Raw genomic sequence first — 13,354 nt, 5'->3', positions numbered from 1 at the left:
TGAGGATGTATTGTTCTTATCTTTTTGACAAATAAAATCAGCACAAATACATAATAACTGTAATGCAAACAATTCTGGCAACATTACGTCCTTTAAATCTTTACGGATGGCAAGAAACTCATCGGAATAATAACAACTGAATGACTGCAATGAAAGACCACAATCTAGTTACGACCAAAAAACGGGTTTAGGCTTAGTTTTCGTTTCGACTGCAATGTACCTTAAACTATTGCAGAACCCGGATCTATACTGCCTTAAAAATAAAAAGGTTATAATTTTATATTTATCTTATCTAAATTTAAACAAATAATATTAGCACAAATACATAATAACAGAAACGTAAACAATTACAATTATGGCAACATTGCGTCCGTTAAATCTTTACGGATGGCAAGAAACTCATCGGAATAATAACAACTGAATGGCTGCAATGAAAGACCATTAGTGGAATGCGCCTGTGGGCAATGACTCAGTTGTAAAAACGAACCGACGGTTTTGTTTTATTATTAATCGATGTTTGTACAGAGTACAGACAGCTGTACGCGTATTCTGACTGCATATTTCAATTTAATAAAATTTTTGATTGATGTCTCTGCCTATACTAATCTTATAATTGCGAGAGGGTTTCTGTTTGTACACTTTATACTAATATATATTATCCTAAATTCTTTAACTATAGAACTATCTACCAATGGATTGCTTTCAGCAATACGGCCGCCTTACTGTAACGATACATGTGTCCTTTGATATATTTTTTGTGCCTCTTATTTACTGTATGTTGCAAATAAAGTACGAATATATTCTATCTATCTATCTATATAATTACCGGTAAAATTTTAAATTATCTATTTGTATTTGATAAAATAATAATTAGAGAAGCACGAAGCTTATTAAACGCTTCCCATTCAAATTTGACGATATTCGACTTTGTACAAAATCGTCTGCATGTATAAATCTTTCTCCGTTTCTGGGACCGAGCAGCTTGCTTAAGAAGCTGTGTTTTAATTAAGAGGCGAGATAAAACAGTTAAAAAATAAAGTTAGGAGGTTTTATATCTTAGTTCTCCAGATTGTGAATGTATGAGCAAGGGTAATCTCTTTCTACGCAGTAAGCCAGTGCTAAGGGGAGCTGGTCCGATTCCCAGACGCTTCATGAACGTATGAGCACACATTAATTCTTGTTGTGGTGAGTCTGCGTTCCGAATGAGTGGTAGAATAAAAAAATATTACTATTCAGAAGTGCTTACATTAATTTTATTTGAATAAAGATTATTTATATATCTATTTCTAAGAATAACAGCGGACGTCGCAGTTATGATAACGTACTGTTCCTGTTGCTTTTCATAGATAACTGTTACCACTTACCATCGTGTGAGTTATTGTTATTGTTTTTCTTTTCTAATAAAAATTCATTAATTTATTCGTGTAGGACATTTTAGCCGCTTATGAATGTCAAAATAAAAAAAATAGTACATTTAAGCTGGCACGTAATCTCTTTATATAAATTTTTGCTTAAAGGTAAAATTATCCCTTTATGCATAAAAAAATTCGTCAAGAAAATAAATAGAAAGAGCAATATAATTAATAATGTTCTTTTTGCAGTTGTTTTAAAATTTAATACCTAGAATACGTAAGGTAATAGGTAAAAGATAGGTACTTTACGTCTATCTAATGACGAAACCACAAAAAAAACTAATTTATGACTGTACACATGAAATGACATGCATAAATGAATAATTAATTAACAGATTAACTAAATACTATTACGCTATTACTGATAGTAATTATTATTTAACTACAATTTCAATGTAAATGATAATTAACTGGTGTATATAGTAGTTTAAAATGTATTTCCAATTTTATTTTTTTCCCATTTTCCTGAGTGCTATAGGATATAGCTGTACCATCTACAGCGAATTAAAATCTGGGATACTCCAATATCTCGGTAAGTTGCATTGTCTATGCCCAAAAGTAACAACTCCGTCTTGAATTTGGGGTAAATTAGGCTCTACAGATACTAATAAGTTAACTTTCTCCATCTTAAATTTCCCTCTCATTCCCCTTCTTTCTATTCTAAATCCTTTTCTGTCCAGGCTGTTAGGTTGTGGAACTCACTCCTCTCTTGCATTCGGAGCTTGAATTGCTCTTGCCAACTTCAAAGCCTCTGTCAAATCCCATTTTCTTTCCCTTTCAATTTTCTTTTTCTTTTAACTAATGGTCCCTTCCTCCTTTATTCCAAATGTATACAGTGCACTATTAAGTATATGTATGTGTATGTATATCTGAGTCATATATATTTATATTTGTTTATTACGTGCGTCTACCTTTTCATATTTTTATTTCTCTATCCACCCAAAGGAAGATAGTCTGGAAGAGATTGCTTAGCAATAAGACGCCCTTTTGTATCAGTCAAAGTATATTTTCTATTTTAATTTTTTTGTTTTCTTTTTGTTCTGTAATTTTTGTATTGTGGTGCAGTAAAGAGTATGAATAAATAAAAATGAGTAATATAAGGTCTATTATTTAAGAATGATAATCGAATTGTGCACCTAAAGGTTTACGCTTACGGGGCACCAGCGAATGATGATAAGATGAGTGTCGAGTCAGATCAGATCCCCGACATGGGAATTGACCAGGAATTAAATGGTACAATATTAGCAAAGAGACCATTAGGGGCTTGTTAGTAATGTGGATTAAGAACCCCATTGCTAGCAAAGTACAATATCAGTTGAGCACCACGCTGTTCACCCGGAAAATGGTGATAAATTCTTGGAGAATATGTCACGATAGGCTATTTGACCTCATTCTCATCTTATCACCCTCCACTGGTGCACCGCCACCGTACATCGTTAACACAATCAGGTGCGCAATTCCATTATCATAAAAATTGGACTATTACTAATATTTCTAGACTATTCTATTCTATTTAAAACTTGAATTATTTTATATATATAATATAATTGTTAGATGACACATGTACCTATATTGCTTATTAGACATGACAAATATGTAGAACTTATATAAATATTAAAACATCGCTGTAAAGAACATTTAAGCAATAATTTTCATTTCATTGAAATATCTCATTTCAGTATAAAACAATAGAGGTAAATATATAAGATCTTGAACTTTATATTTCTTATTTCTAGATTGTAAAGATGGAGACAGCTTCAGCAATGGCGGGTCTACGTACCACGCAAGCAGCACTGCAGGTCCTGGCTACCCTGCATCTCACTGAGTACTTATTTCCACCCCACGTTCATATACATGGTTTGTAGAATCTTATATGTATTTATACATTAGACGACGACCCCGCGGTCTAATGGTTTAGCAAAATGGTAATACTCGAACAGATATACACACTTTCGCACTTTAGTATTAAGTGTGGATGAATCTATAATAGTTACGTATATAGACTATTTTTTTTACAAATATATAAAAAAAAAGTTCTATATTTTTTTCTAACACTACCGTACATAGCAAAATTATAATTATAATAGCAAGTTTGAGGTTATAAATATTTTAAATTCAAAATTTTTTTTGTTCATGTAGGTCTAACAGCAATACACAAGTTTCTTGCTCATTCTTCTTGTGATGAGTCTGCGTTCCGAATGAATGGTAAAATAAAAAAGTATAACTATTCAAAACTGCATATATTAACTTTATGTGAATACAGATTATTTTTATTTCTATTAGTGATATATCTAATAAGTCAAATCTACCTTTAGTACGGATTGTAGATACAAGTCAAGTAAAATGGATAAACAACTTGGCTCTTACTTTGTTCAGTAAGATTGATTGATGATTATAAAAATACAAATTCGTGTTTAAATCAATTTGAAAACCTACATTTTATATAATTACATTTTTGTAAAAAAAAAATTAAATCAGCAGTTGTAACTCATCCTTAAATAATTTCAGATGGAGATAGTTACGATTATGTAATAGTGGGAGCAGGATCTGCAGGCAGCGTGCTGGCCAACAGACTGACAGAGGACCCTAATGTAACTGTACTGCTCGTCGAAGCAGGAGGAGACCCTCCTATAGAATCTTTCGTAAGTCAAGTTTTATATTAAATAAAAACCTGGTAAGAGATAATTTATATGCACATAAATTTATTATAAGTACTTTTCAACAGCACAAGAATGATGATTAAGAAAGAAAGCCTGTTGCTTTTTAAACAAATGCAGTTCAACATTACATTTTTAAAGTTTTATGTGAACACAAATTATCAAAAGACACCAAGAGTAAAACATTAAATTATTCTACTTGAATAACGAAGCAAAGCAGTCATAGTTATTAGTGCAGACCATTTCATAAAAGCAGTAATTTATGTTCAAACATAATAATAATATAAATAAACACGTTCATGCTAATTTGTAAAACCACGCAGATCAAATGACAATTTATGAAACAAATATCTTTAAAGTAAATGTTAAATTACCTTAATATAAATGTAGGTCATCACTATAATTCCATAATAAAAAAAATGTTTCAGAATCCGGCATTAAATCCATATTTAAAGGAGAGTAAAGTAGACTGGAATTATAAATCTGTCAACGATGGATACTCACAACAATGCCACAAGCATCATGTAATCGATATGACCCGTGGTAAAATGCTTGGAGGATGCAGCAGTGACAACAACATGTATTATGTAAGAGGTGACCCCCACGACTACAACTCCTGGGCCGATATTGTCAAAGACAAATCTTGGAACTACGAGAATATCCTTCCTTATTTTATAAAGAGCGAAAACTTACTAGATCCCGCCGTTCTTAATTCATCTAACGGAATATTTCATGGTACTGGAGGTTACTTAGGTGTTACAAGGCCGTCATCGAAGGGTACCATTAAATATTTAGAAGCTTTCCGAGAATTGGGTCACAAAATTGTTTTGGATACAAATGGAAATTTTACGTTAGGTTATACTCAACCGATGTTCACTATAGCTAATGGCATTCGATCCAGTACAGCATACTCATTTTTAGGTCCAATTAAGAGCCGGGAGAATTTATATGTATCTAAAAACACTTTGGCTATAAAAATATTAATTAAGGATTTGAGCACTGTTGGAATTGAAGCTATAAATGAGAACGGTAAAAAAGTAAAAGTAAAAGCAAACAAGGAGGTTATTTTATCGGCTGGTAGTATTAATTCTCCACAGCTACTTATGCTGTCAGGTATAGGACCTAAAAAGCATTTAATGGATAAGAAAATAGATGTTAAAGTTGATCTACCCGTTGGAGAAAATCTACAGGATCACGCGCCGGTTACGTTAGTTTATAAAACAGAGAAGATACATAAACAATCACGATTCAACGATGAAACTCATGATACAATTGGTTACGTAGCTATAAATAAGACTCAGTTATATCCAGACTATCAAGCAGTTAGTATAATACTCAAAGGAGATCCATTTCTTATATATTGTGCATTCACCTGTGCTTTAGAAAATGAAATTTGTCAAAAATTCTACGAAGACAGTAAGGGAAAAGAGAAATTAGTCGTCATGTGCAGTGATCTTCATCCGAAATCTCGAGGACGTATATTATTGCGGAGTTCAGACCCAAAAGAGTACCCTTTAATATACGCTGGACATTACTCTAACAATATAGACTTAGAAAATTCTGTCAAGTACGTAAAAGACTTCAACCAAATACTGAATGCAACGTACTTTAAAAGCGTAAACGCTTCATTACTGGTTACTCCAAAATGCTCTGCTCATGAACCAGGAAGTGATGATTTTTGGCGTTGTCACGTGCTTTGTACCGAATCAACTATTTATCACTATGTTGGCACTTGTGCGATGGGTGCAGTGGTTGATTCCCGACTTCGTGTTTATGGAGTGAAGAGGTTAAGGGTGGTAGATGGTAGTGTTATGCCTAACGTCACCAGAGGTAACACTAATGCACCGATAATTATGATTGCTGAGAAAGCTGCAGATATGATTAAAGAAGATAATGCTAAATGATTTCTAACGATGTTGTCATTACATATAGCTATAATTAAGTATTCTTATATTTATTATAATATGACTGTTGACCATCGCCAGTATATATGACCCACACAACACACCCGAAAATCCGTCCTCAGATGACGCTCCTCGTATCTCTCAAGTGTTGTCATTTCGGAGGACTAAGATATCATGGCTCAGTATCTTGTAATTTAATTGCCTTAACTCACCTTTCAACCGAAACAAATCTTCAATCTCACAAAGCAAGCTTGGCGTCTAAAAAAGATGAAACATCGTTACCCTCGTTGCGTGGGTAACGATTTTGTATAAATTATATCTTGGAAACTCTGGACACAGAGCTAAGCAGTGATCGTTTTGGAAGCATGTATAAAATACATGCACAAATTCATAATAATTCTTTTTAAATTTTTTGTTAATGTGTATTATATGAACTGTTCATGATATGCGTCGAATAAAAGTTTTCTTTTTACTGAATGAAATTAATTTATTAACCGTTAGATGTCCATGTAAAAGAATTATTGCCCTTTCTTTATTAGTTGGTTCTATCTTTTTTTGTTACTTTTGTTTTATTTTTATGTCATAAATTTTGATGTAGCTTTAAATATTTCGTTTTTCAATTTATATGTGATACTGAAAGCAACATAATTCCCTGGAGCTTGCTCTCAGTTTCCAGTTTAATGTCACACAAATTTCAAATTTACTGACACTTCACAAATCCTAGCTTGATTACTCCACCTGTTGCTTACCAAAACTACAGTTGAATTAGTCATTATTTAACTATAAATATTAATAACTAACTGACCCTGCAGCGTCTTCCCTTAGAAAATTAAGTTAAAATAAAATAAAATACATCCATATACATAAATAAATAAAACAACTATCAAATTTATGAAACGAAATTCATCATTAATACAAATTATTTTAAAATTTGACCGTGTGTGATAATAAACAACCATAGAAGAGCGGGTTCTCCTATTCAAAGTATTTAATTATTAACAAGGGCTGGGAGTCCGGGCTTTTAAAATAATGTAAAATGTATAATTAATTAAAGTTAGTATCATTATCAGGGAAAAAGTCTATAACTTATCAATATTCTGCCCGATTCTGTTTATTTTCACTAAGAACCATCTGTAAAATATTTGACTTAAGATTTTTAGTGTAGTGTAAATATAAATATATTATATTATTATGTATTGCATGTATTATAATAGGTATAAGACCTATTTACCTATGTTAGGTAAAATTATAGGTTATTCCTTTTCCACCACTGCCCATCAACCGCTTTCTATTCTTACCTAATGGTTAGCTGGTATAGAATGCCATATGGCATTAAGCTCGCCAAATTGTACAATTTTTAAGTGCAATAAGATGAAATCGGTTAAGTCCTTCTCAAGTTATGTCTTGATTAAAGTTTCAATGACTTCATTAAGTGTATATGTTAGCTCGCCTCTTGTCATGTTGGAATCTAATATATACAGGGCAGTGTCATAATATCGACAGTAAACAATGCATCTGCCTTTAATAAAATAAATAATAGTCGTGATTGTATAATATTTTTAATTTATTTATTGCAATATTACAACACCATATCAGAATATCCAAATTGAATTGGAACTTAGTACAGTATAAATATATATTAATTTATTACACAACGTATTTTATAAAACAACTAGCTACTCACCCCGGCTTCGCACGGGTGTAGGTACATGTATTATACACCTTCCTCTTGAGTCACTCTATTTATTAAAAAAAAACCGGTTCAAAATCATAATCATACAAATACTTAGATGTTTTTTTGTTAATACATACATAATATACATAGATTGTCCTGAATTATTATAATTATTTATAAAAAAATCTGCGTTCAAATTTAAGAGGATTGAAAGAATTTTAAACATTTTCTGTAGATGATCCTTCCCTTGAGCTCTCTTTAATTTCATTGGCGTTAAACATAAATTCTTCGAACAAAATGCTTTAATTCAACGGACAGGAATCATAATTAACCTCTTCTAAGAGAATTACATCAATCTTTGTACTAATTGGATCTCGTTTAGAAAACAAATAATGAGAGGCATTTGGCTCCACTAATTTGATGATTGATCTTTAGAAATATTAAATTAATAATACATTCGAATGCTCAATCATTGAAGAGATTGTCTAATACTATTATTTATTTAATTAATGATCTAACTAATATACGATATAATACTTTCATATTTTCTAAAGATTTATTTTATTATATTACTGAAATGGTAAAGATGTTCTTGCCTTCTTGATGGTGAACAGTACAATAGCCATTTCGTCTTCATATGACGCCCATGGTATCCTTCACATTTCTATTCTACATTATGTTATTCCGGGAGAGTATGTCAGACCTACGTATACTGTAATTTCACATATCTTCCCTTCCACCGAAAACAGCTGCTTGGCGGCAAAAATAGGTGAGAAAGAGGTGCAGACTTTGCATACCTTGGATATCTTACGTTACTTTATTTATTAGAGTAGGCAGAATAGAATAGAATAGAAAATTATTTATTCAAATATACTTATATTGAAGCACTTTTGAATAATCATCACATTTTTTTTAATTTACCGCTCATTCGGAAAGTTGTCTCATTACAAGAAGAACGAGCAAGAAACTTGCGTGTTGCTCTTTTAAATAATTTTATTGTTACTTTACATTTTAAGTTTAAGTGTGTGAATATAAACTACCAATTAGCACTAATTCAATTAAATACTCAAATAGAAAAAATATTGAATATACAACGAACTGTTTAAATAACTAAATAAGAGGAAATCAGTGCTAGTGATTAGTACAGCAGGGAGAAAAACTTCCAACCATAGATTTTTTTTTTATAACACAGGGGACAAACGACCATGCGGCTCACCTGATGGTAAGTGATTACCGCCGCCCATGAGCACCCGCAACACCAGGGGAATTGCAAGTACGTTGTCGGCCTTTTAAAAAGGAATAAGCTCTTTTCTTGAAGGTTTCAATATCGTATCGGTTCGGAAATACCATTGCTGGAAGGTGATTCCATAATGTGGTTGTGCGAGGCAAAAAGTTTCTAGAAAACCGTACTGTGGAAAACCGCCATTCATCCAGATGATCAGGATGGTATATAAGTTTCTAACCGGTGGTACGGTGGTGAAACTCAGCAGCTGGTATTAATCCGAACAATTCCTCAGAACACTCCCCGTGATATATGCGGTAGAAAATGCACAGAGATGCAATATCACGCCGCAAAGCCAATGGGTCGAGTCTGTCACATAGACGTTGATTACCAATGATTCTGGCTGCTCGGTTCTGAATGCGAATGCTGAATGCCATAGATAGATACAACTAATACTTTATTCTTATGTATGTACATATGCTCTGTGCGTGTTATATATAGTCTGTCACATTATTTATTAGACGCTAAATGGTTCGGTATACAAAAATATATAATAACATTTTTTTCGTACATTTTTTTAAAATTTTATTTGTGCATTAAAAATTACATGCAACCCTACCTTACCATCTTTCTATCACCAATGCCGATTTTTTATAGCGATTTTAATTTATATGGCAAAACAATATTTGTGGTATTATACAAAAAACTATTACGAAAAATTACTATCGGAACAGAAGAAACTATATATGATACTCACAATACAGTGGGAATTCAAAATGAAATGCCGCTAGCAAAGTCATTTGTTTCAGACGATTATACTTGTGACGGCTCCAATGGATATTCCCAAGTTTTGTTTCGCAGAATTTTCGGCGAAACAAGATCGCATTTATTAAAGTAAAATGAGAGAGAATTTATTAAAGAAATTTATAATTTTTGTTGATCTAAATTTCTAATTAATGTATCTCTTTGCATCCGTTTTGTAGATTTTATGGAATAATTCAAATGCGGTATAGAAGAGTGGCTATATTCAGTATCATAGTCATAAATATATATATATATATATATATATATATACTTAAATTATAAATGCATAAATAAGATAAATCTTATATATAAAATTCTCGTGTCACAGTTTTCGTTCCCATACTCCTCCGAAACGGCTTGACGATTCTCATGAAATTTTGTGAGCGTATTGAGTAGGTCTGAGAATCGGCCAGCATCTATTTTTCATCCCCCTAAATGTTAGTAGTCCACCCCTAAATTTTTTTTTTATTTTAAGGCAAAACAACGTTTGCCGGGACAGCTAGTTATATATACATATATATATACTAGCTGTACCCGCGACTTCGTCCGCATGGAATTATACTTCATTTTTCTAAAATGAAATAATGCTTCTAAAATAAAAGTAGTCTAAGTTTATACACATTACATTAGGTACCTGCCAAAAAAAGTCCCTTAAATCGGTTCAGCCAATTCAGAGATTAGCCGGAACAAACAGAACAACAGACAGACAGACAAAAATTTTAAAAAGTGTTTTTTTGGTGTATGTTCCGTATTTATATTCATATGCATGCAGTAAAAACCGGTTATTTCAATATTACAAACTGACACTCCTCTAGATAGTTGTCTAGTACACACAACACAAACTGTGCTTACCGCGGGACTCCATAGCGTTGTGTTAATTGTCCAGGGTTATTTATTTACTATACTTTTATTAAAATTAATAATCACTTTACTTATTGAAAATAATTACAAATAACTATTCCCAAGTATATATCCAATTAGTTTTAATTTCATTAAACAACAAAATGCAAGAAAGCGTACAATCAAAATGTATAATTTCAATGCGGAGCAGTAAACATTAAAATTAACATCCCCAACCCCCGGGGGTGTAAACGTACCAGTATAAATACTTAATTATAATTTTCTGCTACTAAAACCTTTGAAGATACAAAGACAATGACGGAGATTATTCAAAAGGTGAGGGCTCACTGTCAGCGTTTACTAAATAAAAAGTAATATTTAGTTTAAATTGTAATTTAATTACACTAACATAGCAATTCATACATCACTGTTATACGTTATTTGTGGTTTATTTATGACTTAATAGAAATTCAATATTCTGCATGTTTCTAATACTTATCTAAGCTACAGAAAAATTATTCTCACAACCTAGCTGTTGATATTTTATTCTCACAATAAAACATCACCAACTAGATAATTTATGTAAAAAATTGTGGAAATCTGCGCTCTTTATGCTTAGTACGATCTACTACTTCGTAGATATATATGCATAGATACATATATAAATCTATCTCTAGAATCACAACTGCTGAAAAGTGCATTAAATTCCATTGCGTAATTTGAAACCTCTAAACATACAGACAGCAACGAAAAAAATATTTTTAATGTGTATCTCAAACAATTAACTGTGATTATGATAATAATAGCAATTTTTTTAATGCCACGGTGTTCCATCGGTTTTACACACCGCTTTGCTTCCGATAGTCGGTTTGATTCCTCGCACGGTACAAACATTTGTTTGCTTGTAATACTTAATTGTACAGTATTTATTACATTTGTATTCATGAGTATGATTGTTTGTATCGGTCTGAGTGTTATCTATATATTTTATGTATGTATTTACAAAAAAAAGTTTTTTTTTTATTTATTTTATTTTTACACTTTTTTGCACCAGTTACAGAAAATATTAATTACTATAAAAATATGTATAACAATGACGAGTACAAAAGGCGGCCTTATCGCTAAGCAATCTCTTACAGGCAACCTTTAGGTAGACAGTGAAAATATAAGAAAAAAGAGTAGGTGGTACAAATGACAACACAACTAAGATGGGTATAAATAATACATGCAAATATATATAGACATACATATATGTATTTATGTCAGTTGTCTAGTACCCATAACACAAACCTTGCTTAGATGATTCAGTTTGAATTATCAAAGAAAGGGTAAGGATATTATCTTTCATTACAATTATATCGAGGTTTGCTTATCGCTGTCACTGGCGCCACACTCCAAGGATTTAAGTCTCCACAAAAGATTAATATAGCCAGTGGGCAGTACATTAATTGTGGTATAAAAATTTAACCAATCCATCAGACGCCCCCGCTCGAAAACCTTATCCCACTTATAATCAATTTCAATGATATTTACATTGAAAATTAAGATCACATTTGTTCTTTAACTACCCGTGCTGCTTTTGCACAGGTTTAAATGTATTATACATATAAACCTTTCTCTTCAATCACTCTGTGTATTGCTAAAACTGAATTAAAATCCGTTGTGTAGTTTAAAAGAGTTAAACGAACAGACAGCGGAAACGACTTTATTTTATACCATGTAAAGATAAGTGATAATAGAATAGTGCACCTGCCTGCGGTAATGGTATATACACTAGCAGGGCACCAGTGTAGGGTGGGTGATAGGATGTGAATTAAGTTAGGTCTCCAAGCTCATTATGACAAATCCAGGTATTTGTCATGATATATATCTGTTAAATAAATTTAAAATATCTGTTTAATTGTATTTATTATAGCAAAGCCTATTACTCACTAAACGATTACTTGAATGACGAGCGTGCATGGCAATAATTGTTCATGCACTGGATTTTCATTTAATGTTAGACATAGACACCTATATAAATATACATTGTAAATAACTGGTTTTTAAAAAAAAAGTAATTCAATTGAGTTTCTTGCCAGTTCTTCTCAATTGGATATATATACCGAACTGGACGGTAGGGAAAAAAATAAAATTATAATGTAAAAATTTGACGTTCATAAGCGACTAAATCCTACATGAATAAATGATTTTGAATTTGATGATTTCCAAGGGGAGTAGCGTGGAGCTCATCCTGACATGGTACATTGCTAGCAATGGGGACATCAGTCCACATTACTAACAATACCCTTTCCCACCCAAAAGTATTTCCACCCAAAAGTATTCCCACCCAAAAGTATTCCCGCCCAAAAGTATTCCCACCCAAAAGTATTCCCACCCAAAAGTATTCCCACCCAAAAGTATTAATCAAGGCAGAACACTATTAGGCCAAGACGCTTTTAAAAAATATCAATGAAGCTAAATCTCGACGAAGTGTGAACGTTACGGTAGAAACGTGTGTTTTATATTTATTTGCCTGAAAACATGTAATTTAACTAATGTTAACACCCGAGAGGTGATGGATCGAGGTACGGGATTAAGACCCTTGGTGTTTGACACAAGAAATAGTCAGAAAAACTTTTTAAATTGTACTCATAGAGTTACACAATAACAGAAGGTTGATCGTGAAGAAATATTGTTGTTTTTGATTTAATGTTGCAGTTTTCTTTTTATGCATTTGAAATGCTAAACCAGCTGACTGCCCAACTGGTGGTAAGTGATAACTGTTATTTTCAAGTAATTTTATTTAAATAGGATTATTGTATATATATTTTATTATTAACTAACTGTGCCCGCGGCTT

The 13,354-nt window shown here is 32.1% G+C and overlaps 1 protein-coding gene across 1 annotated transcript; it reads left to right on the top strand.

Annotated features, from left to right (window-relative positions):
* The first annotated feature begins 3,157 nt into the window (after positions 1-3,157).
* On the top strand, positions 3,158-5,973 carry LOC131846035 (ecdysone oxidase-like). The gene is made up of 3 exons (XM_059195245.1): positions 3,158-3,269; positions 3,921-4,054; positions 4,498-5,973. The coding sequence occupies exons 1-3, from the start codon at positions 3,158-3,160 to the stop codon at positions 5,971-5,973; spliced, it is 1,722 nt and encodes a 573-aa protein (XP_059051228.1).
* The last annotated feature ends 7,381 nt before the right edge of the window (positions 5,974-13,354 follow it).

The sequence above is a fragment of the Achroia grisella genome, unplaced genomic scaffold, assembly GCF_030625045.1.
Source record: "Achroia grisella isolate CSIRO2021 unplaced genomic scaffold, CSIRO_AGI_Agris_v1 utg487, whole genome shotgun sequence".
Taxonomy (NCBI): Eukaryota; Metazoa; Arthropoda; class Insecta; order Lepidoptera; family Pyralidae; genus Achroia; species Achroia grisella.
Note: the sequence above shows the minus strand (reverse complement) of the source record. Positions and strands in the feature narration are given on the sequence as shown.